Genomic DNA, 28,000 nt, shown 5'->3' with positions numbered 1-28,000 from the left:
CCAACACACACAGGGGGACCCAACTTTCGTATTATGATTACTATGGGCATAGTAATCATAATAATATTAATAAAATATAATCAGTAATGGAGGGTGGCAGGAGTTCATAGCAGCCTAATGATGCAAATGAAGTTGATGGTCCCAGTCTCTAGTTTCCACAGACAGATATGACAGTAACCAGCGACATCACTTCAAACTGGTAGGGCTGGACATGTGTTCATTGGAGATGTATTCCTCGATGCTTGCAATATACAGTAAAAATCATGTGGTTAACCTACACATAATAGTCTATGTAGAACCACAGACTGAGTGTCCTCTCTGTTTAATCCTTGGAGTGTTGAGGGTAGCTCAGCTGATTGGTGCCTTGATGCTGTATGAAAGATGATACAAGAATATGATCAGATATTTAATCAACAGAATCACATATAAATACACAACACCAATAGAACCTGGGTCTATTTTTAGTTTTTTTGTTTACAGCTTTCCTCATCTCCCAGGAAGAGCTAACTTGTGCAGTCTCTTTCTAATAGTAAAAAAAAATAACATTGTTGTTTTATTCTCTAAACTACAGACAACATTTCTCCCAAATTTCAAATAAAATCAATAAAGGCATTTAGAGCATTTATTTGCAGAAAAGGAAAAATGACTAAAATAGCAGAAAAGATGTAAAGTTTTGAGACCTCAAATAATACAAAGAAAACAAATTCATATTCATAAAGTTTTAAGAGTTTTATTCAATATTTGGTGGAATAACACTGTTTTTTAATCACAGTTTTCATGGATCTTAGCATGTTCTCCTCCACCAGTCTTACACACTTATTTTGGATAACTTTATGCCACTCCTGGTGCAAAAACTCAATTTGGTTAAATCATAGAAACTCATAATTTTTAAGTGATCTGTTATTTTTTTCCAGAGCTGTATGTGGGGGCGTTCTGATTTTTCCATTTTTGTCCATTACATTATGCACATATGTTTATTAGTAATTCCTGTAATACTAGTTTTTTCATGACAGTACATACAGTAAGTAAGTTACTTACAGTAGTTTCTCCAATTTATAGTTTGGATCTTCCAAAAGTTCAGACAGCAGCTTCACTCCTGTCTCCCCTGGTTTATTGTGGTTCAGGTTCAGCTCTTTCAGGTGGGAGGGGTTCAGTTTAATAGCTGAGGCCAAAGCAGCACAGCCTTCCTCTGTAATACTACAGTTATACAGCCTACCGAGAGAAAGACACATTCCGAACACACAAACTAAGTAAACTAGGACAGAATACATTCTCTTTAAACATACACTCATAGTTTATATAAAGATATTACTGTTTGATAACTTCACTCTCTCAAGAACATACAAATGTACAAAAACACACATTGTTCTAAAGCAGTGGAAGACATTACTTCAGTATGTATGATTATACTAGCTACACATACTAGTATACATACTGGCTACAGTGAGAAACTTACTCCAGTTTCTCCAGTTTACACTGGGAATTCTCCAGTCCAGTGGAGAGCTGCTTTACTCCTGAATCCTGCAGCATTTCGTTGTTGCTCAGGTTAAGTTGTCTCAAACTTGCGTTTGAGTTGAGAGCTAAAGCCAGAGCCGCACAGTTTTCTTCTGTGAGGTTACACTCACACAGCCTGGGAGAAAAATTACATCAGAACACTGCAGTCTCTCTGTCTCTCTCACACACACCAACATAATTTAAAAGACTTATTACACAGCACTGGGATCTAATTGAAAGTACTATAAATCCATGTACGGACAGATAAATTGCGTTTAAAAAAAAAACTTTTAAAATATGAAAACAAAAAGGTTAGTAGGCTCAGATTCGGTCTGTTTAAAAGTTACACATTTAAACAGTAACTCACTCCAGTTTCTCCAGTTTGCAGCGTGGATCCTCCAGAAAATTAGAGAGAAGCTCAACTCCTGACACTCCTGGTTTATTGTCATTCAGAATCAGCTCTTTCAGATGTGAGGGGTTTGATTTTAGAGCTGAAGCCAATGCAGCACAACCATCCTCTGTAATTTTGCACCATTTCAGTCTGCAAAGAGACAGAGAAAAACTTACAGCTCAATATGTGTGCATGCTGTATAAGAGAAACCTAAATATAAATTCTTTGACATTTAGCTTTTACAGTAAAATACATTTTTGTTACTATCGTGCTTTGGCACAGACATTTTTAACACAGCCAGAGTTCATCATCATATCTTATCCTTGTTATCTGAACATTTAATAAATTAAGCAAACATTTTTTATGCCCATTTAATAAAAGCTTTGATAATTTTTGGTTTTTAACCTTAATGCATGCTTTTGATTTATCACCATCATTTTTTTAATAGATATTTTTGTAAAAGAAAAGAGATAGGAATGAGAAAAAAACCTACTTCTCATTTCGAAAGTCTACACATTATTGATTTGGATAATTTGCTACTTTGTTGTTTATAGTTTGTGTTTTGTAATTGGTTTCAAAAAGCATAGTGAATCAGCAGAATCTAGGCACTCTCTTATTTCAACTGAGAGATGGAGATTTGTACAAATTAGAACTCCCATTTACAGTACCCTGAAAATTATATTTATATTAATACAGAAGCAATAAAAAACCTGCAGGAATATTTTTTTCGTGCCAGACAACCAAATACTTGTCAATGTATTCCGGCTCAGCTCAGTCATAAAAACCACACACATCTAGATTATAAGGCTAAAATGTGAAACTAGGCAAACTTTCTCTTTACAAGCTAACATCGGCAAAGTACAGTGACTCTTTGGTAAGAGTCTCCTGCTCCTTAATGATTTACACCCCAGTACATGTGTGCATAACTTACTGTAGTATCTCCAGTTCACAGTCTGGATGCTCCAGTAGATTAGAGAGCTCCCTCACTCCTGAATCTCCTGGTTCACTGCGGCTCAAATTGAGCTCTTTTAGGTGAGAGGGATTTGATTTTAGAGCTGAAGCCAGAGCAGCACAGCCTTCATCTTTAATACTGCAATTAGATAGACTGCACAGAGGGAAAAAAAACACTTCAACTTATGTTTTTAATCATTTCCATGTAAATCCATTCTGCAACAAGGAAAAATAAATAGATAAAACGTACTTGACTCTGTAATTCCTAGTTTCTTTATTGTTTAGTAGTGTATTTGGAGCCTCAAAATGGACATTTTTGGACAGAAACCCAAAAACACATTCTTTCATCATCAAATACTACTACGTGACCCCTAGATACTTTTTATAACTCAAGCTTCTTGTGTTTTCTACATTAAAAACACAATGTAGCACATCTGCCAATCAGAATGGGTATAAATGACCTTTGGACTACTCTTGAAACATGTAGCCTTTTTATTTTTCAACACTAAATCCCTTAACTAATTTTTAGTTAACAAACCTAGTGTTTGTTTGACCTTCTAAACAATGTTTAAATTAATAACACTTTTTATTTTTTGTACCATTTCTGATGAATCAGAAATATATTACAGGTTTACACAAAAATTGTTTTATGTATCATTGTAGGGCATGCAGTATATAAACAATACACTAATGGCAGAAAGCATGTCTGACTTTATTTTTATATTTCTGTAATTAATTACGTATGTTGCATATTATACTTGACAATAGTTAATTTTTTGTTGTGCTGTTTTATCTTTATTATACAGAGGTTTTAGAATTCTCAAAAATTCAATTATGTGATAAGTATGATACCCTTGGACTCCTTGACAAATAAGGATTTATATTTTGATTTATTATTTCTCCTGCTCATTCAGAGTGATAAAAAGGTGAGGTCCTCACCTCAGTATCTTCAATTTACCATGAATATTTCCAAGTCCAACAGAGAGCAGTTTTACCCCTGAATCCTGGAGTTTATTGTAACTCATGTCCAGTTCCTTCTAATTCAGCAGGTCTCACTGCTGAGTGACCTGTAAAGCTAAGCTAAGTAAATAAATTAGTCGCTAATGCCATCCGACAGCGCTACATTGAGAAACTGAGAGTTCTGGTAAGCCAGGATGATATCAGCTAGCGGTTCATCCCACATAGCTTGTTTTAACAATTTAAACACGCAGACTACAGTCCGATATACTTGGCTCTGAATGGCAAAAGAGCTAGCACTTAGTACAGTTAGCTGGTAATGCTAATGCTGCTTAAGCAGTGCTAAATGGTGTAATCAGGAGGCTACAGGCTGATAATACTCACCTTTGAACTGCAAAAGAGCTCAAGCTTAGCACGGTTAGTGGCTAATGCTAATACTGCTGGAAAGTTCCTGTATAACGCTGTACTTCAGTGGAGTGGCTTTACTGTTCCTTACAATCTGACTGGTAAAATTCATACATAAGTTGCACTAGTGCTGGGAGATATGGCCAAAAATGTATATCACAGTATTTTTCAAGATTCTGGCGGTTTTATGGTATATCAACATTTTTTAATTATTTATTTTTTGCCTGTCTGGGCTTTTATAAAGTTTTGTGAGTTACTTTACTGTTAGGAGTACATATAATATAAATATAATATAATAGCGCCTCTAGCAGTATGGCAGTATGTGAAAAATGCATACTGTTTCTTGTTTCCCTTCCGGGATATGGGATGAACCGGTGTACTGCCCAGTAGGGGTGTGACGAGATCTCATGGCACGAGATCTCGCGAGATTAAACGTGACGATATTTCTCGTCAAGCTTTAACCTGTCTCGTGGGGTGGGGGGTGGGGTGGGGGGGGATTAGTTTAGTGTGGACTTTTTAAGCGGGATCTGGCAACACAGCAGTACTGTTTGTGGTGCATGCAAACGTAGTATCAGCGCCCCAGGAGGGGAGGGGGTGGAGGAGATACGTTCTGTCATTACTAGCCCACCGTGCTCCGCGAAACCAGCAAGCTGATTGGCTCTTTCTCCTGAGAGAAAATGTATTTGGGGCTTTCATTTGGCGTCCCCTGTAGTGCAGCGCCCCTAGGCTGCATACCCCCTTTATAAGTTGTATGTCTGGCTGAATTTTGGCTCCAGTGGAAACAATAAACTGTAACAGAGTGACCAACAAGACACAAACCATATGTAAATACTGTAAGTAAATCCTACAAGGGACTGTTTCATAGGCAGGTGTACTAAACCCTTAGCTCTGCACTGTATTTAAAAAAATGTTTTATTTTTATATATCTTATTCTTATTTCAATTTCTTATAGAATCAACGTGTGAGAGAAACCAGTCTGTTAAGTTTGTGTTATAAGATTTTGTCAAACAAAACTCTAGTTTTCAAGCCATTTTTTATTTTTAAGGTTTTCTTTAAAATTGTATTTTTAAATCTCGTCTCGTCTCGTTCTCGTGAACCCAATATCGTGTCTCGTCTCGTGATATTAATGTCTCGTCACACCCCTACTGCCCAGCACTAAGGCACACTGACCATTTTTGGGAAAATTAAAGGATTTCAGGTTCGCCTTATAGTGTGAAAAAGATGTGAAAAAGTGCTTGAGTCAGCACATACTAGCCTTCACTGCTAACAATGTGTGTAACACAAAAGGCCCATGGCATGTGGGTCAAACTGAATATGGCAAAATTTGGGGAAATTAGGGCACCTTCCCTACCCGATTCACATAACACTGTAAGGTTAAAATACTCACACAGCTTTTTTGGATGTTTTGATTACCGGCAGCAGCCTCTAAAAACATTCCTCTGATGGGTCATATTTACTCAGATCAAACTCCTCCAGATTGTCTTCTGAATTCAGCAACACAAACACCAGAGCTGACCACTGGGCAGGAGAGAGCCAGCCTCCACTGAGGAGAAAATAATCTCCTCCCCTCAGGTACGCTTGGACTTCCTGTACTAGAGAATGGTCATTCAGTTCATTCAGGCAGTAAAATAGATTGATTGATTTGTCTGGTGAAGGATTCTCCCTGATCTTCTTCTTAATGTACTGAGCTGTTTCTTCTTGGCTTTGAGAGCTTCCTTCTGTCTGTGTCAGTAGGCTTTGTAAGAGTGTTTGATTGGACTCCAGCGAGAGGCCGAGAAGGAATCGGATGAAAAGATCCAAGTGTCCATTCTCACTTTGTAATGCTTTGTCCACTGAAGCCTTGAGAAAGTCTGACATTTTGGACTGTCTAAAAATTCCAAATGTATCTTCTTTGCTGATAAAGGTGAGGAATGCATATAAAGCAGCCAGAAACTCTTGAACACTTAAGTGCACATAGCTGAACACCTTTTCCATGTGCAACCCAAACTCCTCTCTGAAAATTTGTGTGCACACTCCTGAGTACACCGACAGCTCTCTGACATCAATGCCACAATCTCTCAGGTCTTCCTCATAGAAGATCAGATTGCCCTTTTCCAGTTGTTGGAAAGCCAGTTTTCCCAGAGCCAGTATAATCTCTTTAGTCTTCTGAGGATCAGGGTCACATGTTCCTTGGTACTTTTGATCCCTGTGTTTGATTTGAAAGATGAGGAAGTGTGTGAACATTTGAGTCAGAGTCTTTGGGATCTCTCCAGTCTCTGCTTCACCCAACATTCTCTCTAGAACAGTGGCTGCCATCCAACAGAAGACTGGGATGTGGCACATGATGTAGAGACTTTTTGAGGACTTCATGTGTGAGATGATGCTATTGGCCAAGGTTTGATCACTGATTCTCTTTCTGAAATATTCCTCTTTCTGAGGGTCACTGAACCCTCGTATCTCTGTCACCAGGTTAACAGAATCAAAAGGAATCTGACTGGCTGCCGCTGGTCGAGAGGTTATCCAGAGGAGAGCAGAGGGAAGCAGATTCCCCTTGATGAGGTTGGTCAGCAGCACATCTACTGAGGCAGATTCGGTTACATCCCACAAACTCTCATTGTTCTGAAAATCTAGAGGAAGTCGACACTCATCCAGACCATCAAAGATGAAAAGGATCTTGTATGCATTACTGTCAAGAGATCTTAATTCTTCCATTTCTGGGAAAATGCAACAAATAAGCTCAATAAAACTGAGCCTTTTCCCCTTCATCAAATTCAGCTCTCTAAAAGGAAGTGGGAATATTAAGAGGATGTCCTGATTGGCTTTTTCTTCAGCCCAATCCAGAATGAACTTCTGCACAGAGACTGTTTTTCCAATTCCAGCAACTCCCTTAGTTAGAACTGTTCTGTTGGGTTTGTCTTTAAAGAGATCATTGCAGTTGATGGGTTTCTCCTGTGTAGCTGGTCTTCTGGATGCCGTCTCGATCTGTCTGACCTCGTGTTCTTTATTCACCTCTCCACTCTCCCCCTCTGTGATGTAGAGCTCTGTGTAGATCTCATTCAGAAGGGTTGATGTTCCGTGCTGTGAGAGTCCTTCATTAATTCTTTTACATTTCTCCATCAATATGGATTTGATTCTTTGAGGATATGCAGAGATTGTCTCTAATAAAAAAAGAGCATGAAACATGTATTAAAACCTTAGCTGTAAAATGGCCTTCATTCACATAGCTGGGCAAGTGCTTGTAAATGCACATGTCCAGCCACGTGGATGAAGGCATGTGGTCACCTCGGTTACCATGCGGTTACCTTATTCATGTGCTTGTAAACGCACATGTCAAAAGCTGCGCACCTCAGTCCAGCACAGTTTTGAGCAGATATTTCCAGTTTCAGATAAATTTACACTTTTAATCCCAGAAAAACGCTCTAATCTACCTTTTTAAAAAAAAGCAATTTAAATGCCTGATTAAAGGGCCGATTACTGTTGTTTTGCTGTTTTCCTCGGGTTTTGAGTGCTTGGAGCTGACTCAGCTCTTGATCGGTCCGAACACAAGACAGCACGCGGGTGGGGGCGGGGCTGGTGATGTTACGGGCCCTGCACTGTTTAATATTGCGATATATCACCGAAAAAAGTTATAAGTGTTATAAGGTCTTGCAACTGTAAGGATTGTTGAACTTCTTCTCTTGAAACTCCTTGTGAGTGAAAGCTCTGTTTTAATGAATTGTAAATTTGCTGAAGATCTAAGTATCCTGTCTCTCTATCAACTCTACATCAGGCTTCCATCAAAAGAATCCAGGGGGAACGCACTGGAACAGTAAGTGGTAGTGCGGTTTTCCCAACACTGGCATAACAAGCAGAAAATCTGAATGGTTGGGGCAATATTATTATTGTTAAGTCTAATTCTTTATTTGCGAGATTATAGTATACCAGCATGAAACAGATGACTGGCTTTCATTGTTTTTGGTGCACCCTTCACTATCTTAATCAAATTTATAAATCATTTAGCGTCAAATGCTTAATTCATTCATGTCACAATCCTAATAGTCATCGGGCAGAAGGCAGGATACACCATGAACAGGCCACCAATCCATCCCAGGATGGACAGACGGACAGACAGTCATTTACACACTCACAACTAGTTTTGAACACCTCTAATTCCTGCGAATGGCACTTCTTTAAACTGTGGGTTCTACAGTTAGGAATCAAACTCATTCATTTTTGCTTTGAGGCAACAGTGCTACTCAATATGTCACCAAGCTTCCCTCCTAATCTTATTGTAACTGTTTATTTAGGTACATCGGATCCTATATAACACAAAGTTTAAATGAAGCTCTTACTGGTCTTTGTGTGCTCCATATTTTGGGGAATGTTCTGAGTAGCTGTCAGAGCTCTGTCTTTGGCAAGTATCTGATCCTTTTCATCCTCTACCTGAAACAGACAAGATATCTTTATCATATAATTCGAATTAAGTATGTTTTCTTGAAGAGAAAATTATAAAATGTTGTCATAAGCTGAATTTGCTTAAAACACATTGTAAATCTTAATGCATACAACATGTTTATACTCACCTTAAATGTGGACAGAATTTTCATTCTGGACCCTATACAGAACATATTGCACATTTACGCATTTTAGTACTGGCATGCTTCTTTTTTTTTCAATCTTTCTCAGACTTTCTGTTATTCCACTATATTTCTGTTTTTAACTATGCAGTGACTTTTTAAAATTATTTTAATAATTTAGAATTTTTATACTTATTTTTTTATTGTTTAAAATAATACTTTTTGCTATTGCTTTAAATATAAAATCTCTCTCTCTGAATTAGATAAGATTTTTTCTGCGACATGGGCTATGTGAGGTGCTTATATGTACATGCGCATGTGTAGCACCGCTTAGTGAATACAGTACCATGACAACGAGCATCAAGTGATGTTTTCAGTTGGTATCAGAGAATGTTCACAAGTCTTTGGGCACGAGTCCAAGTCGTAATTAAAATTGTAATATTAAGAGAATAAAGACGTATAATTTTGAGGGAAATGTATTTCTAACTGCGTGGTCTACAGTGTGAGAGCGGGACACGGAGGGAAAGAATTGAGCATTTTCTGCTCATTATCTGTTACAGGGCTGATAACCATCAGTTATCTACAGTACATTTATAACCTGCTGATTATTAATGCTGTACTGTTACAGTTAGATAAAACAGTGTCCAGATTGTCCCGTGGAGGCGTCCCTGTAGTCATGAGAAGCCTCCCGTATGGGAAGAGCACGCTCTGTTGAGCTGGGCGATATGGCCCAAAATATTTTTTTCAATTTAAAAAAAAAAAAAAAAAATCCGATTTTCGATTTAAATTGATTTTTTCCCCCTACTAAAATCTCCTAAAAGTCGCTAAATGACATCATCGCCTAATTTGCATAATAGATGTTTTTGCAGCTGTAAAGGATTAACATTGTGAGAGACAAAAAAGTGAGTAAAAACACTCTAAATATGTTAGAAATGATACAAATAGGAGAGAGGGGCGGGGCTAAGCTCAGGGGAGCGTCGGTGGTGAAAATTAAAACTCAGAGAAAATCGAGAAAATTTTCATAAAAACAACTGTAAATTCAAATTAATAATAAAATAATTAAATCGATTAATTGCCCAGCTCTAACGCTCTGCTGTGTGAAGATTTTCCACCTGCCTTTTAGTTTGGGTTTTGCGACCCGGGACGCCACCACTGGAAAATCTGGACACTGTATTGTCTAACTGCAACACCACAGCATTAATAATCAGTAGATTATAAATGTATACAAATCATGGTGATTATGTAACAGCTCATGAGCGAAAAAATGCCCCTTTCTAAATTTCCTAAAAATACAAAAAAAAAACTTTATTCTCTACTAATATAACGACTTTAATGAACTATTTAGTGAACTACTTTTATTTCTTTTTTAAGAGTGGCTCTTAAACGTTCATTATATAATTGCCTTACCTCACAAAAGATAATTACATTCCTGGACCAACAATAGCATTTCTTTACATAGATCATCATATTTAACTACTTACCTCACATCAGTAAAATCATCTCGTTTTAAAGCGAATTGGAAGGTCCATTGACTCGTCACTCTTCATGGACACACAGCTGAGTTAAGGTAGGAGAAATAAATAAGAAGATTATTAAATTCCTGAACTAATATTAGCATTTTTTTTAAATAGATCATTACATTTAACCACTCACCTCACGCCAGTAGAATCATCTCCTGTTTTAAAGCGAACTGGAAGGTCCATTGATTCCTTACACTTCATGGACACACAGCTGACTTCAGTTAAGAAAAAATAAAGAAGATACGATCATTCAATTGCTTAATCTACAATAGTATTTTTTTAAACATAGATCATCATATTTAACAGCTTACCTCACACCAGTAGAATCATCTCCCGTTTTAAAGCGAACTGGAAGGTCCATTGACTCGCCACTCTTCATGGACACACAGCTGAGTTTAAGTAAGAAAAAATAAAGAAGATATGATCATTCAATTCCTGAACCAACAATAGCATTCGTTTTTACATTGATCATTATATTTAACAGTTTACCTCACGCCAGTAGAATCATCTCCTGCTTTAAAGCGTACTGGAAGGTCCATTGACTCGTCACTCTTCATGGACACACAGCTAAGTTCAGGTAAAAGAAATAAAGAAGAAGAATTAAATTCCTGAACTAACAATAGTATTTTTTTTTTACATAGATCATCACATTTAACAACAGATGTCACTCCCTGAGATACAAGAACAAACTAAAAATATACTGTAGCGAATCTGCAGCAATGTTTTGTATTTATTGACTGTAAAAACATGAACTGCGGTGTTTAAGGTATAAGGCAAGTGTGTGACTGGGGAATACTCTAGGAGGAGGCGGGTGAGAGAGCGCAAATCTGTGTGTGTGTGTGTGTGTGTGTGTGGTGGAGAGAAAGGGGGGCTTGCTGTGTGTGAGTGTGTGCGTTCAGCTCCAGTGCTAGTTTTAGCCTGTTAGCTTGTTAGCTTGCTTGCCTGGTGTTCATTTGGTGTGGTTTCGGCAAACACCATCCATTTTTCCAGCAATAAAGCATCGACTGTAAATGTCTTTCTCGTTTATCCTTTCAACACGTCCACCCCGAACACTACCATATCCTTATACTAAGTAAAATGACAAAAAAGTAACGCACAGTGGCTTGAATAAGTATTTTTAATCTGGTAACTGGATTGGGAATAGTAACGTGTTAGATTACTCCTTGCTGAAAAAAACTCAGGTAAGAGAAATAAAGAAGATAACTCAATTCCTGAACTAACAATAGTATTTTTTTGACATAGATCATCATATTTTTAACAGCTTACCTCATACCAGAAGAATCATCTCCAGTTTTAAAGCGAACTGGAAGGTCCATTGACTCGTTACTTTTCATAGACACACAACTGAGTTCAGGTGAGGCTGGTCTTTCTGTCTGACCCAGACTAAAACACACAAGTTAAACATAAAATGCTATTAGAGCCACAAAAGCTGGAAAAAAAATGTTTTTTATATTTTACTTACAGTATAAAAAAAACATGAAATTATTGTCCAATAAGTCATTTATTGACATTTGACTTTTACTGTCCCATTATCTGTTGTGTTATCTCACCCCTGTTTTTTCTTTGTGTGTTTACAGAAATGATTTTCCGGGAACATTCTGAATGTCTGTAGTAAAAATAGTTTACATAACAAAATTACAATTTCGTGCACAACCTTCCCAGTTAGACCAACGCAAACCTTATCTGAATCTGAACGAATTTTCCCAGTACTAAAATCTAAATGAGTAAAATGCAATTTAACAACTTTAAAAAGATCAACGTGGTTTTTTGTTTTAAATATGTCTATCAAAATCCTAATTTGATTTGTGAGATTGAACAAACACATAAAATAATATAATATAAAAAAAAAAATCTAGAAATGTAAAGCAAACCACACAGACTGAATGTGGTTATACTAACTAAACATTTTAGCTTAGTTTGTTAAAGTGAACAGCAGATATAACTTAATTGTGGTTAAACATTTCACATATGACACATAACCTATCACCATAATGTTGTTTTGCTGTTTGTCCGCACTGTGACTATAGTCTAGTTATCTTGCAGACAGACAGATAGAAAGACAGACTGAGGCCATCTTTTATTTATTTCCTGCTACACTTAATGCTTAAAGGTCTTAATGCTTAAAGGTATTTTCAGTGTGGACTGCTAATGAAAATCATTGATTATTCAGAAGCTCAAAGCCTCACCGTGTTTTCCCTTAAGTAAGATTTATTCTCCTTAAAATTCTCGTACCGTCTCTCTCACTTTGTTTTGAACCTGTCTCACATTCACTTTCAGGGGAGGTGTATTTGCGGAGCCCCTGCAGGTAAGAGTGAAGTGAAGATCCCCGTAGTGGGCAGGCACTCATGGCAGCTGCGTTGCGCATGTGCTTGGCTCATGTCTGAGTAAATTGAGCGAGTGAGCGAGTGAGTGAGTAGGGAGGTGCATGCGTGAAGCCCGTTTCTTTTAAGGGTGGTAATCCCAGTACCAGCCTGGCTCTTAATTTAATTTATGGCGGCAGAATGGTAAGGCAATGAGGCTCTAAGTTTGGTGTGTATTTTTAAATAGGTAAACACAACTAAGCTCATATTTTATGTATGGAAAGATTTAATTTAATAAATGAATAAAGGTGTGAAATATTAATATGGATGTGATGCATTTATTGTAATAGATGCTAAAACTCATCTGATTCCTGGATAATTATTTGTTAAGATTTGAAGTAACCCCATTTTTAATATTTCTGTTTGATTTATTTTATTTTTGTAATATAAATTGGTATTTGCAACTCAGTTCATGTTTTATATAGGGATAGTCAGTAATGGGGAATATTTTTATTGTTAGATGCTAGAAAACTGACACTGAAGTACAGCAGATATCCTAGATAATATTTAAGATTTAAATTGACCTTTGCTGGGTTATTTTTTGTTTTGTTTTTGCTTAATAGTTTTTTTTGTTTTTTTATATCTAAAATCTTATATCTTATATCTAAAATGCAAGTTAGTAATTATTTAGTAGTAAAATTATTTTTTTAATGCATTTGTTTCTGATTAATTCGTTTATAGTTATAGTTATGAAATTATAGTTATTAGAGCGCTGTGTCACATGTTTTTTCAGTTTTCCAGTGTGTATTTACATAAGTGCTGTTGTAGATGGCCTCAATTTGCACTGTGTTGTGTTGATTTTTAATAACCAAGTTGAATTATTGGTGGGTTTTTAGTGTGCAGTGACTAATAAAATTGTGTTGATTTGAAAATATCTTTGTGTTGCTTCTTTATTGGGCGCAAAGCTGAGACCTGTTACACATGCCCATTATTAATTAGATCACTTACTGTGCAGACCGATCCACGTTTCGTTTGGCCATTCTTATCACCGCTGACCTTCGTCAGATGTATATTAAATAACATGCATTTAATATTGAAAAATATTAAGAGTAATATAATTAATTTTACAACAGTTAGATGCGACCTCACAATCTGATTGGTTGGGAAGTGTTCTAGCCTTGCTGATATTTGTGATAACATCACAGCCTTTTCACACTAAACTTGTATCACACCGCCAACGTGTTGCAGAGTAACGGTGTATATACGCAGGACATCGGCAGCAGCATTAGCTTAGCACAGGCTAGCGCTCAGCCACGGCCTGATCTCCCGCAGTGCTGGCTTGTCTTTTGAGGAAAAAAGGGAAAGAAAATCGCTCGGCTAATGCCGTCTGACCGCCAGAACGCTAACCAGCCAGGCTAGGCTAAGCTAAGTTAATGCTGAGCTAAAGAAACCAATGCTAACCTAACCACAGTCTAGCCGGCTAGCTAAAACCAACACCACTCAGCAAAACAACCAGAAATGCTTATAAAAAAAACGCGCAGCTTTCACCTGAAGACAATTCCACGGAGCAGGAGAGGAGAGTATTAGTGTTATTTCACAGTCCTGCTGTTACCATCTTCGCGTATTCCCAATTTAGATTTTAAGCTAACTTTCGTGGTGTTAGCCTGTATAACCCATACACTGTTTTGTAGTTAAGTTTCAGTTCTGTTACAGTTGTTGTGGAACTACTTTTTGGCGGAAGGCACAGTCCATATTAAAGCATATTCACTCGAGGTTGTGTATTATCATGAATAACATCCCGCCTTTGGCTCGTGCCTACAACCAAATCACAGCCGGGATGTTATTCATGATAATACACAACCTCGAGTGTTCTATTGCTAAAAAATCCTCACCACCTTAAGTTGAGTTAAATATGGCAGGTATTGTATTTTAGGTGTTTCATTATTATTGAACATTTTATGTTTATATTTTATACACTGTTTTGGTATTGTAGGCTAAGTGCATATAATCTGCTGTACAGCTCATGCCATTGTCTGCACAACATCTTATAATCATTGAGGGAAAAACTCATTATTCTCCAAAAATAATGCAATAGAGCCACAAATGTTACTGTTGGAGAAAGATTTCTTCTCCCCATGTGTGAAATTATATTAAATTAGCTTCAAGTGGCCTTAACACTGACAAATGCAACTGCTTTCAGAAAAATTAAGACACACCGTCAAGTATTTTATACTTGGAGAGGTTTTGCTTTTAAAATATTTGCGTGGGAATGGACAGGAAAAAATACTTAAGGAAATAGTGATAAACCCTTTGTTTTAGCATTTTGTAATTTCTGGTTTTAAAGTAATAAAGCACACAAATAAATAAATTCTATTAATTTACAAATGCTGTGAATAAATAGCATGTCACTAACAAAAGATGGGTTTAGCATGTTTCTTTTCTGCTCCAAAATTTGTCCACAAACACTGAACGCCCTTTCGAAAGGAACGCTTGAAGTTGGTATGCAAAGCATATGACGTGTTAGTTTCCTGAGGGCTGGAAATTGTAGCTAGTGTGCGAGCCACCACTGCAGAATATGCAACTGTTGGGCATCTGATGTGCCAACCTTGACAGCACCGTATTCCAGCAGCTTACTGTCCAGAGATCATGGCCATTCTGTGTCTGACCTCCTCCCAGTCTGAAAACTCTCTGGAACTCAATGTCTTTTTTCAGTATAATTTTCATTAACATGTAAACAATACATTCTAGTAAAATAATCAACTACACATACCTGTGCACAAGAAAGCTCAATTCCACAATCAAATATTTGACATATAACCTTAATAACCCTGTGCATGTGCATCCAGCAGCTTTAAGAGCTGAAACTTTGGCGTTAAAACTGTAGCAACTCTGCAGATCGTTTAGAGTGGTTGTTCAAGGAACAGGTCACAAGACATAATTATACAAATAAATTATAAACTTTCTGCATTGTGTTTTTGTTACATAGAATCAAATATAGAGTATATTGAAGTAGCATAAACGTAATAAAAAAAAGAAGATAGTAAGGTGCGTGGAGTATGGATATTATTGCATCTGATTGTTTCATATTGGTTTTTGGCAGTTAGTTCAGACACAATGCGCTCGTACTGCTGTAACACAGAATCCAGCATGTCAAACATTATGTTCCATCTGGTTTTTACAGTATGTTTGAGGGACCTGTCCAGTCACATCATATGATTGAAGGTCTGACAAACAAATCTTTCCTTCTTAATTGCATTGGGCAAATTTGTTTTTTACAAAGTTAGTGTATTTCATTTCTTCTGGGGACACCGGTGAAATTTCAAATTTGAAGTGTCTGACTGGTGGTCTTTGAACTGCAAAAGTCTTGAGCAGTAATCACATCAATCATACATAATCTGCTGACCTTTACAGTCAACTACAGCTGAAAATTGCTCTCAGACATCAGATTTACCCTTTGTTGGTTACACAACGCTATACTTGGCAAGTTATAGGGACTTTTGGACACAGTCTGCGTTCCTCATTCCACCTGTTGATTGTTTCCTCCACCACACTGCTTGATTGTATAGCTTTAGACGTTGTCAATGATAAGCTGCTCTCATTTAGGCCTGATTAAGTTTTACTTAAGAGAGTGAGCAGAACACCTGCAACACATTTCCTTCCCACCCACTGCCAAGCAGCCAATTATCTAATCGCCAAAACTGGCCTCTCCCCGCAATCTTTTATACCGCCTTGTGCAGACCTCTAAATCAAACTTATGAAGGCATCCAGACTGTTACATTCAACTTTTACAAATACTACAGTCTACTGACCTGAAAACAATGCAGCTTTTCATCTTAAACTAGCCTCTGGGTAGAGTTTACTGCACCCAAATCAGAAAAAGAGTTATTTACTCTGATAGGAGAATGAGGCTATTCCCACCCACAATATGTCACACGTAGGTGTTCACAACCTATTGACTGATCATTTGATTACTGTGCTTTTACACAGTACTCCAAATGATGAGTAGATAATTGTTAAATAGCAAGAGTTCTTTCCAATCCACTAAATTTTTGGAAAATCTCTGCTTACCTTACCAACATTACTGCTTTCAAATGACTGTTGATGCCCTTTTATAAAGACATGAATAGTCTATAACTTTCTAGTAGTTTTATAAAATACAGAAATAATCTTAAAGGTTACAAATTAATTAACATTTGATTAAGTGAAAAAAAATTTAATCCCCTGCCAACTAGCAAGAATTCCCCCAAAGACCAGTTATGTGCCTTCCTAATTTTACCATATGTATATAAAAGACCCCGATCACCAGAATCAGTCATTCAAATGCCTCAACCACCATAGGCAAGCCCAAAGAGCTGTCAATAATAATAATGTCAGGGACAAGACCAGAGACCTGAACAAGGCTTAAATGGGCTACAAGACCATCAGCAAGAAGCTTGCAGATTCACTCTTGTTCTGAACCCCCACGCAAGTTATCACCTAGTGGGGTAAGGATAATTCTAAAAAAAAAATAGAGGTGTCAGCCCAGAATGACATAGGAGGAGCTTGTTAATGGTCTCAATGAAGATGGGAACAGTTTAAGAAGGTTCATGTACAGGCCTGTTTAAAGCCGAAGACACCTGAATGAGGGAATTGAGCCATGTATTATACAATTTTTAATGAGAACTTTATGATTTTTTGGGCCCTCAGTCTGCACTGCATTAAAAACAGGCATGGTTTTGTACTAGAAATCACTAAGTAACACTCTGAAAAAACATTGTAAAGATTGAAAGATCTTGACTGTACAAAGTAACATAAGATTAATGTAATAAAATGTTTTGTATTAGCAAGTACAAGCTGAAATAACTGTCATTGATCAAAGTTATTGCTACTGTTTTGTAGCATGAAATCAATTGATGATACAGTCCAGAAATAAACTTACTCACTTGTTTGACTAAATGTGATGAAGTATGACCTAATCTACATAAGGAAACATTATGATGATAATGATTCATTTCTACGGGTTTATATTAATCACAAATGTAAGCAAGTTGGTGTGCTTGCTGCTGGAGGTCACTGGTAAATAGAATGTGGTTTTATGGGTAGAGCATCCAGTCCTCTGCTGAACAACACAGACTCAAACACATGCAAAATCATGTACTGAGTGTGTATTAAGACTTCATCCTCTGTTCATACGCTGTAAAAAAGAGAACATAAGAGAATAATCAGATATGAAATCAAAATGATCAATATCAGACACCAGACTACACAAGGGTAAAATGGTCAAAATTTGATGTGTTTAATATTCTTTGTGTGTGTGTCATTATAAAGAGATACAAGTAGTAACTCAGTAACTTACAGTAATGTTTCCAGTCCATAGTGCGGATCCTCAAGTAAATCAGAGAGCATCTTTACTCCACACTTTCCTGGATCATTTAATGTCAGGTGCAGTGTTCTCAGATGAGAAGGGTTTGATTTAAGAGCAGAGGCCAGAGCAGCATAACCATCTTCTGTTATACTGCAGTAATACAGCCTGTAGAAACAAATAAATAATCACACCGATTCTAATGAGCTGCATCATTAATAAAAAAGGGATGAACTTACCCAAGGTATTCCAGTTTACAGTGTGAATTCTTCAGTCCAGCAGAAAGAGCCTTCACACCTGAATCCTGAAGTGCATTGTTACCTACATCCAGTTCTTTCAACTTTGAGGAGTTTGAGCTCAGAGCTGAAGCCAGAACTGCACAGCTTTCCTCTGTGAGGCTGCAACTCCGCAACCTGGTTGAGAAATAACAAAAAAATTAACTACTGCCAAATACATTATGAAAGGCCAACATATCAATAAAACTTCTTCTTTTTTTATTTTTATGTTTTCCCATTTTCTCCACAATTTAAATGGCCAATTACCCAACCCAGTCATTAGGACTCCAACTATCAGTAGTGATGCCCCAACACCAGGAGGGTGAAGACTAGCACATGCCTCATCCAATACATGAGAAGTCAGACACTGCCTCTTTTTGAACTAAGTACTAAGTAGCATAACAGCGCGCTCAGAGGAAAGCACAGCGACTCGGCTCTGATACATCAGCTCTCAGATGCCATTTGGAGTGATGTGGGGAGAGAGTGCCACCTACCCACCCAGAGAGAGCAAGGACAATTGTGCTCTCTCTCGAGGCTCCGGTAGCCAATCGTAAGCTACATAAACAGGTTTCGAACCGGCGATATCCTGATAATAGAGGCAGCCCTTTGCCCGCTGGACCCTTTTAGAGCACCATATCACATTTATTTCAAAAGTGATTAACCACCCTGGTGTGTATATAAAGAGAAAGAAGAAAGAAGAAACTCACAATAGTTTCTCAAGGTAACAGTGTGGATCCTCCAGAATCTCAGACAGCAGCTTCACACCTAACAATCCAGGTTTACTCTGGCTCAGGTTTAACTCTCTCAGGTGAGAAGGATTTAATTTTAGAGCTGAAGCCAAAGCAATATATCCTTCCTCGGTAATACTGCAGTTAATTAGGCTGCAGAGAGAATAAGAACAACTGCTTACACTTACAACTTAATGAAAACACATTACTGCTACTCTGCTCAAAACAACAAAGGGAACATTTAAATCATACATCAGATCTCGATGAATGAGAGCTTTTAGTTTAAAATCTATACTAACATAAATTGTGTAATTACCATATTTTTCAAACTATAAGGCACACTTAAAATCCTTTAATTTTCCAAAATATCGTCAGTGTGCCTTATGTGTGAATTCTGCTCACTCAGAAATGGCCTGTGCCCTGGTATCTCCTCCATGCTGTTGACAAACATTCATATGGATGTGCCATTCTGGAGAAGCTGATGAATTAGTGTTCCCTCAAAGTTTTGAGCAATGTATTATTTGCTTATACACAGAGACCTCTACTCCACCTTATTCGTCTATTTATGTTGCCTGAATGTGTGCAAAGTTTCAAGTAATATATTCTCTAGATCAGGGTTTCTCAACCGGGGGGACACGGACCACCAGGGGGCCGAAAAGCACCCTCCTGGGGTCCGCAGGCTCATCCTCAGAGAAAGACAGTAGTCTGTAGTTAGCAATTTAAATCAGGGGTCTCAAACTCTTGGCCCACAAATGATATTTTAGTGTTAGTGTGGTGCGCCCGCAAAAAAGACGCATCCTCTCCCGTCCACCAGCACAGCAAATCCTATACATTTCAATACAGAGAGTCACTGCATGAGCGCAGCCACTCCCTCTGGCAAAAAGTTCCAAGTTTCAAGATGTAAACAGGTGAGCTGTAAGGTAGAAAAGGTTGAGAACCCCTGCTCTAGATCTTTTACACACAAATAACTGAGACTGTTCTCTGGTACACATTTTTGCTTAATTATCATACACCAGTTTCTTCAGTTTACAGTGTGCATTCCCCAGTCCTGCAGAGAGCAGCTTCATTCCTGAATCCATCAGCAGTTTATTGTTACTCAGGTTTAGTTCAGTGAGACTTGAAGAGTTTAAGCTGAGAGCTGAGGCCAGAGCTGCACAGCTTTTCTCTGTGAGATTACAGTTACGCAGTCTGGAAGAAAATTAATAATAGATTACAAAATTGCATATTCTGCATTCTATATACATGTAGGCTATTATACATAACATTGGAACAGAATGGCAAATCTCATACTTTAATTGAATAAATAAAATATAATGAATTAAAAACACTTACACAACTTTTCTGGAGACTCTGATCACTGGTAGTAGCCTCAGAAGACCTTCCTCTGATGGATAAAATTTCCGCAGGTCAAATTCTTCTAGCTCATCATCTGAGTTTAGCAGTACAAACACCAGAGCTGACCACTGGGAAGGAGAGAGCTTGAGATCACTAAGAGAAATATAACGTCCTCCTTTCAGGTATGTTTGTACTTCCTCCACTAGAGAATGGTCATTCAGTTCATTCAGACAGTGGAAAAGATTAATGGATTTCTCTGTAGAGGGATTCTCTCTGATCTTCTCCTTGATGTATTGGACTGTTTCCTCTTTGTTGTGAAAACTACTTCCTGTCAGAAGGCCTTGTAAAAGATTTTGATTGGACTCCAGTGAGAGACCCAAAAGAAAGCGAAGGAAAAGATCCAGGTGTCCATTCTCGCTCTGTAATGCCTTGTCCACTGTGGACTTGAGGAAGTCTGACATTGTGGACTGGTTAAAAATATCAGAGAGATCAGTGGCCAGCTGTTCTGTTCCATCTTTGCTGATGAAGGTGAGAAATGCATATAAAGCAGCCAGAAACTCTTGAACACTCAGGTGAACAAAACTGAATACCTTCCCAAGATGAAGCCCAAACTCCTCTTTGAAGATCTGGGTGCAAACTCCTGAGTATGCTGACACGTCTGAAACATCAATGCCACACTCTCTCAGGTCTTCCTCATAGAAGATCAGATTGCCCTTCTCCAGCTGCTGGAAAGCCAGTTTTCCCAGAGCCAGTATAATCTCTTTAGTCTCATGAGGATCATGGTCACATTTTTCATGATACTTTTGGTTCCTGTGTTTGATCTGAAAGATGAGGAAATGTGTGAACATTTGAGTCAGAGTCTTTGGGATCTCTCCAGTCTCTGCTTCACCCAACACTCTCTCTAGAACCGTGGCTGCAATCCAACAGAAGACAGGGATGTGGCACATGATGTAGAGGCTTCTTGAGGACTTCATGTGTGAGATGATGCTATTGGCCAGCGTCTGGTCTATGATTTTCTTTTTGAAATATTCTTCTTTATGAGCATCACTGAATCCACGTATCTCTGTTATCAAATCAACACTCTTAGGTGGGATCTGATTGGCTGCTGTTGGTCGAGAGGTTATCCAGAGGAGAGCAGAGGGGAAAAGATTCCCCTTGATGAGGTTGGTCAGCAGCGCATCTACTGAGGCTGATTCTGTCACATCCCACAAGCTCTCATTGTTCTGGAAATCTAGAGGAAGTCGACACTCATCCAGACCATCAAAGATAAAAAGGATTTTGTGAGCATCAGAGTTTACTGATCTTAATTCTTTAATTTCAGGGAAAAAGTGACCAAGAAGTTCAATCAGGCTGATCTTTTTCTCCATCATCAGATTCAGCTCCCTAAAAGGAAGTGGGAAGATGTAGTGGATGTGCTGATTGGCTTTTCCTTCAGCCCAATCCAGAATGAACTTCTGCACAGAGACTGTTTTTCCAATTCCAGCAACTCCATTGGTCAGCACAGTTCTGATTCTCTGATTCTCAGGTTTATCTTTAAAAAGGTCATTGCAGCTGATGGGTTTCTCCTGTGTTGCTGGTCTCCTGGACGCCGTCTCGATCTGTCTGACCTCGTGTTCACTGTTAACCTTTCCACTTCCTCCTTCTGTGATGTAAAGGTCTGTGTAGATCTCATTCAAAAGGGTTGATGTTCCATGCTGCGAGATTCCCTCATTAATTCTTTTAAATTTCTCAGTCAGTTTGGATTTGAGTTTTTGCTGATATTTAGAAGCCATCTCTAATAAACACAAGAATTACATGGTAAATATTTACTGGATACTAATTAACCATAAGATAAAGTTGTATAATGAAGCCCCCACTCCAAAGCTCTTACTGATTTGTAGTGTGTTAGCGAGGTCTGTGTGCCCCATGTTCCTCAGGATGTTCAGGGTGCTCTTTAGAACACCTTCTATTGGAGAGCTCTGATCTGCATCATCCTTTGCTTCTGTTTCAAAGCATACTGAGTATTCTGCACTCAGCAGCATCTTGTAGATCTTCAGCTCTGTCTGCACCTGAGAGATTAATTTGTCTTCCAGATCCTTGTTAGAAAGGAACAAATAAAACATTGCATTTTGTAGAATAGGGACATTTTGTGATGGTACTATAGTACCATGATGACTAAGGGTGTACTTACACTAAGCACGGTTCTGCCCCCTTGTCACTCGATAGCCTGCACTCACACTGCCTGTAAACAATCTGTGCCCGAGCACGCTAACGTCCAACATAAAGCTGTCTGATGGGTCATACAGTGTTTCAGATAAAATTTGATTGGCTGCTTGGTTTTGCGTCTGATTATATTATCGACAGCATCATACCATGGAAATCTATCCTTTTCTTCCGATGAGCTGCCAGACTAACTGAGTGCATCCCTTACTTTCACATACTGCACACACAGTTTTTTCAGCTTGTCACCACACTGTTCAATGGATCTTTGGTATTCACAAGCTAGACAGTATTCACAAATTTGACCGAATATGACTGCTTGTGTGTTGTTTTCAGCTGTTGCTGTATGCTCTCATCATCTTGCTTGGGAAGGGGAAGGGGGAAAGCTGAACTGAAGCTATACTTTACTATACTATAAGCATATAACATCTTACTACTGTTTGTTTGTTTAACTTAGAAGCCGGATTATTGCCTAGGCTGCTATTAGATTTGACCAAAACAGTGGCAAAATGTTTACCATTTTAATACAAACATAATACACACCTTAAATATAGACTCCAAATGATTATTGCTGGGAAGATTCGAGTTTTTTCTTTGGACCCTGTAAAAACATTGTTACATTTAGTTTCGGATATGAATCAATACATTAGTTTTATGTTATCCATGTTAGAACCAGTTTATAAATCAATGCATTTATGTTTTATACACTACATTACACACAGATCCAGGTTTAAGGGCTCTATCTTACACCCTGCACAATTCTCATTGCTACATTAAACCCCTTAAACACCTTAACGTCTAAAATATCTTTGGAGTTGGAGGAATATACCTAATCTGATGGGCATGGTAGTCTGAAAGTAAGGTGTGTTCGGGTAAATTTCTGGCATGGATCTTGATGGTGGAAAACACTGTAGCACCACTGACTGATTACAACATTCCTATCCATTCCTATCTTAGCCAGGCAGGTGCTTTGCATGCTCAGTGTGTGCACACCCCCCACTGGTTACACACACATACAAATGCTGCAGCATGCAAACCTTTACATGAACAATAAACAGAATAGAAAATAAAATAATATTGCTGTTCCTAAAATGACCTGCTCAGGTCACTTCATTCTGCTAAGAAGAGTAGAAGCGCTGCGCTGTTAAAATAGCAATCCGCCAGATCAAGGCAGAGCACATCTGGCTCTTAAAGGGAATGGCAAGTGACACGCTGATTGATTTCTTTTACGCCATGCCTAAAACACACCCATGATTAATTAAGGGAATTAGTACATTAGTACAGCGTTTGAAGGCATGCCTATAGATTGCCCACATTCTCAGTAACAATTACTGTAATATAATCCATATTACACTCAATTTTCCTACGCTCCTGTTAGTGTATTGCATATTAAAATCTGTAATTATTATAAATCTACACATTGCCCACAACTCCAAAAGTAATTTTCATCTGGTATGACTTTGAGTGAGAAACTCTTGTCTAAACCATCACCAAACCTTCCTTACCTATCCACAGGAGAACTTGCTTTGTCTCCTAATTTTAGTGGAGAATCCATTGACTCATCACTTTTCATGGACACACAGCTAGTTTCAGGTGAGTGTGATCCCTTGGTCTGAAACAGACTAAAACATACCAGTAAAAAAATGTGAATAAGTGATATTGAATCTATATGTTTTTTCAACAAAATATAAACTTTTGGTTTTGCTCCCATTTTTCATGAGCTGAACTGAACGATCTAAGGCTTTTCCTACTGTATGTAAACAAAAGACCTTTTTTCTCTTAAATTCTGGTAACAGTTGAGTCTGAATCTGTGTTAGTGAGCACTTCTCCTTTGCTGAGATAAACCATCCACCAGTCACAGGTTTGGCATATCAACATGCTGATTAGACACAATGATTATTACACAGGTGTACCTTGTGCTGGCCACAGTAAAAGTCCACTCTAAAATGTAACCCACTGTTGTATACACTGATCCAGAGCATCCCAAACATTGGGGTGACATGTCCAGTGAGTGAGCTGGCCACGCAAGAACTGGGATGCTTTCAGCTTCCAGGAACTGGGTATAGATCCTTGGTCACTCTGGAGGAACTGCAGAAATCCACAACTCAGGTGGAAGAATCTGTCGACAGGACAACTAAAAAAAATCTGCAAAAATCTGGACTTTATGGAAGAGTGGCACTGTTGAAAGAAAGATATAAGAAGTGCTGTTTGTACAGCAAACATGTGGAAGAAGCATCTGTGGTCAGATACAGGGCAATCCTGGAAGAAAATCTTTGTGGAGGCTACAAAAGACATGAGACTGTGAAGGAGATTCAAGACAATCTAAATATACAGCCAGAGCTAAAGTAAAATAGTTTAGATCAGAGAATATTCATATTTTACAATGTCCTAGTCAAAATCCTGATCTAAATACCATTGATCTTCTTTGGCAAGACATGAAAATTGCTGTTCACAGACGCCTTCATCCAACCTGGCTGAGCTTGAGCTGTTTTATAAAGAAGAATGGACAAAAATCTCAGTCTCTAGATGTGCAAAGCTGGTAGAGACAAACCCCAAAGCACTTGCAGTTGTAATTGCAGCGAATGGAGGCTCTACTAAATATGGATACAGGGGGATAAATACTTTTTACTCACATTTTTTTTTTTTTTTTTTTGAAAACAATATATCATTTTTGTTCCACTTCACACTTATGCAATACTTTTTGTTTGTCTGTTACTTAAATCTCAATAAAATACATTTAAGTTTGTGGTTGTAAGGTGAGAAAATGTGAAAATGTGAATACTTTTGCAAGCCACTGTATATAATGATTTTTTTGTAATAAATATAAATTATTTGAACATGCAATCAACCCTTTCTTTAAAATAAATACTTTCTTGAGAGAAAATTAAAGGAATTACTTTTAAACAAGCTTTTTTAATGGAACATGAATTTTGGTAACAGGACTGAGAAAAATGTCTAATCTTCAGATGAAACTTGTAAAAAATAAGTAATGCTAAAGTAATGCTGCCTGAGATTTACCAGTACAGGGTTTGAATACTTAAATATGTTATTAGATTTAGAGTTGAAAAAAGATAAAAAAAAAAAAAAAAATCATTTGGAAGCGTTACAACAAGCAAATGGCACCCATTCTTTAAAATGTCCCACATTCAATTCATATGGCAGCAGCTCTGGAGGACATTCATGTAGTCAGCACACCAGCTGCATGGTCCCTCAAAACTTGCAACTTTGGGGCATTGTGCTTTATGACAAAACTGCACATTTTAAAGTGTCCTTTTATTGTGGCCAGCCCAAAGGTAAACCTGTGTCTAATCAGCATGTTGATTTGCCACACCTGTGACTGGTAGATGCTTTATCTCAGCAAAGGAAAAGTGCTCAGTAACACAGAGTTAAACCCAATTGTGCAGAAAATTTGAGAGAAAAGGGCCTTTTGTGTACAAAGGAGGCGTTCAGCTTATGAAAAATTGCGTTTCTATTTTTGATTAGTGTATTTTAGGTTGTTTGCATGTTTATATATTAATACATATACATTATTATAGTATTAAGTAACTTTTGATTTGGGGCACCTTTCATAAATTTAAAAAATGTATTAACTTAGCTTCTCATACTTACAATTTACACACCTCCACACGTGTTTCTTACCTCACATCAGGAGAACACTCTCCCTCTTCAATGTACACTGGAGGTTCCATTGACTTGTTACTCTTCATAGACACAGAACTGGGTTCAGGTGTGTCTGATGTGTGTCTATTATTCAGAATAAAACACATCCGAAACATTAGATTATTTAAGTGCATTTTCCAAATCTGTAATGACTCTTATCAGCCAGTTCCACACTTTACATTTCACTCAGTGATTCAGTTCTGTAAACTCTAGTCCCTTTAGGTAAGTAAAAGAAATCTAATATTGTTCTTCATCAACGTTAAGCTGCTGTTTGTGTCCAAAGTTAAAGTTATCCAGCTACAGAAGCACTAGCAGACCACTGTGGGATTTAGAGTAACATTTAATGACATAATGACTACAGCTCCTAATCTAAAGCCCAGTTACCTGAGCATTGAGCTCCTTTATTAACTGATTAAACTTCAGCACAAATCTTGAGTTCTCTTACCTCTGGTCTTTCTCTAAATGTGTTTCCCCAGAGAAGCTCATTTTGTAGTTCAGGTCTCCTCCAATACATCACAGCTCTAAATACACACATTGAGAAAAATCGAGCATGTCCCAAATTAACTCCAGATTCAGACTCTTGTTTGCTTACAGTACAATCTTCAGGTTTGCAAGTCAGAAGTAAAGTAAAAATAGACTATTTTGCTGTTTTTGCAGTCAGATTCTAGAATTGAAATGAATTCATTCGGATTGAAGGAAAGCTTTGCATGTCAAAATAGCCAATGTGTTTTGATTGTTCCTTTGTTAGGCTAAAAAGTTTGGATGATCTATTCTCTATCAGTTGTATAGTTTACTGTCAGTAATTCATTCTGAGAGTGTAGTTATAACAAGGCAATTTTGTGTTGAATTTGAAGAAATATCTTATTATATTACCATAAGTTAATTTAATTTAAAAATTATTTTAGGATTGGTTTATGGCAGACAGTTGAATGTTTGTAAAGAGTGTGAATAAACCTAATTTGCAAATTTAGGAGAATGGGATAGTTTTCATTGCATTTTATGTAAAAATAAGCAATCTCATTTAAACAGCAAAACATTTGTTAAGTGGAATAACAGAAATGTATTTTTTTAAAATATTTAAACCTTTTTCTCAATACAAGCTTTAAAGTCAATCTGATCTGATGACTCTAGAAGACTCTACAACACCATTCTCAAAAGACTTACCCAGAACCCTTTGCTGCCAGCAGACCAAAGCTAGCTTACTTTATACTTCTGAGGTAAAAAAAAATAACTTCAACCATTAATCATTATTTCATATTTATGAATTTAGATTCATCATCAGTAGATTGACTTTGACATAAATTGTTAATAAACACTGTGTAAAAAAAGATAAATACATTATACAAAGTTGTAAATAAATACAAGTTTTTTGTACGGCATTATTATATCATTTTTTTCAGTTTTGAAAATATTTTCTCGTATATACTTACATTAACTGAAGGACTATATTCATAAACACATTTACATATTTACACATTTCACATTCAAAAAGTTAAAACAATACAACATTGTATCCCCAAACTTGCAAAATTTGCCCCCAATTTCGTTAATTCATAGACAACAAATCAAGGTTTTTCTACCTCCTATCATTTGTTTCTTTGAAATTTGTTATGATACTTCTCATTACTGAACTAACGTGAACACAGCAGGTTAGCAAAAGCAATAATGTTTTTCTCACCAATAAAAGCTCTAGAAGTATGAATGTCCGTTGCTTCGCTGATCCATTAATTTCTGAATTCGCTCTGAGAATAAATGTGTGCTGCAGCAGAATGCAGTAACTCCTCACACTGCATTAAACTGATTCACTGACACTGACTCCTGTTCACCAGCATTAAAATGAAGTCTTTGTACTAGAGTAAAGATATGAAAATAACACATTAATTTATCCAAAGATGAAAGGAAAGATATG

The 28,000-nt window shown here is 37.4% G+C and overlaps 1 protein-coding gene and 1 pseudogene across 2 annotated transcripts; both read right to left on the bottom strand.

The window, feature by feature from the left end:
* Positions 1 to 15: 15 nt before the first annotated feature.
* Positions 16 to 28,000, bottom strand: LOC103035877 (NACHT, LRR and PYD domains-containing protein 12-like). Of its 2 annotated transcripts, XM_049462928.1 has the most exons (16): positions 27,770 to 27,955; positions 26,537 to 26,612; positions 26,071 to 26,175; positions 23,937 to 24,053; positions 22,975 to 23,032; positions 22,103 to 22,307; positions 20,230 to 22,006; positions 19,909 to 20,085; positions 18,877 to 19,050; positions 18,134 to 18,307; positions 17,889 to 18,062; positions 2,817 to 2,990; positions 1,862 to 2,035; positions 1,457 to 1,630; positions 1,039 to 1,212; positions 16 to 370 (listed from the first exon to the last, which is right to left on the bottom strand). In XM_049462928.1, the coding sequence occupies exons 2-16, from the start codon at positions 26,575 to 26,577 to the stop codon at positions 349 to 351; spliced, it is 3,720 nt and encodes a 1,239-aa protein (XP_049318885.1). In that variant the 5' UTR covers positions 26,578 to 26,612; positions 27,770 to 27,955; the 3' UTR covers positions 16 to 348. The 2 variants fall into 2 exon arrangements, with proteins under 2 accessions (XP_049318885.1, XP_049318884.1); XM_049462927.1 differs by lacking the exons at positions 16 to 370; positions 1,039 to 1,212; positions 1,457 to 1,630; positions 1,862 to 2,035; positions 2,817 to 2,990 and adding an exon at positions 17,193 to 17,726 and having other exon boundaries at positions 27,770 to 28,000.
* On the bottom strand, positions 5,434 to 8,746 carry LOC125780566 (NLR family CARD domain-containing protein 3-like; annotated as a pseudogene).

This window comes from Astyanax mexicanus, chromosome 13, assembly GCF_023375975.1.
Source record: "Astyanax mexicanus isolate ESR-SI-001 chromosome 13, AstMex3_surface, whole genome shotgun sequence".
NCBI classification, from domain to species: Eukaryota; Metazoa; Chordata; class Actinopteri; order Characiformes; family Acestrorhamphidae; genus Astyanax; species Astyanax mexicanus.
The sequence above is the reverse complement of the archived record's forward strand: the minus strand, read 5'-3'. Positions and strand labels throughout refer to the sequence as shown.

Coding starts and splice junctions, on each gene's coding strand:
- LOC103035877 (XM_049462928.1), bottom strand. CDS start 26,577: ATGAGCTTCTCTGGGGAAACACATTTAGAGAAAGACCAGAG. Junction 20,086..20,229: donor AGAGTCTCCAGAAAAGTTGT/GTAAGTGTTTTT, acceptor ATTTTCTTCCAG/ACTGCGTAACTGTAATCTCA. Junction 1,213..1,456: donor TGTAAACTGGAGAAACTGGA/GTAAGTTTCTCA, acceptor TTCTCTCGGTAG/GCTGTATAACTGTAGTATTA.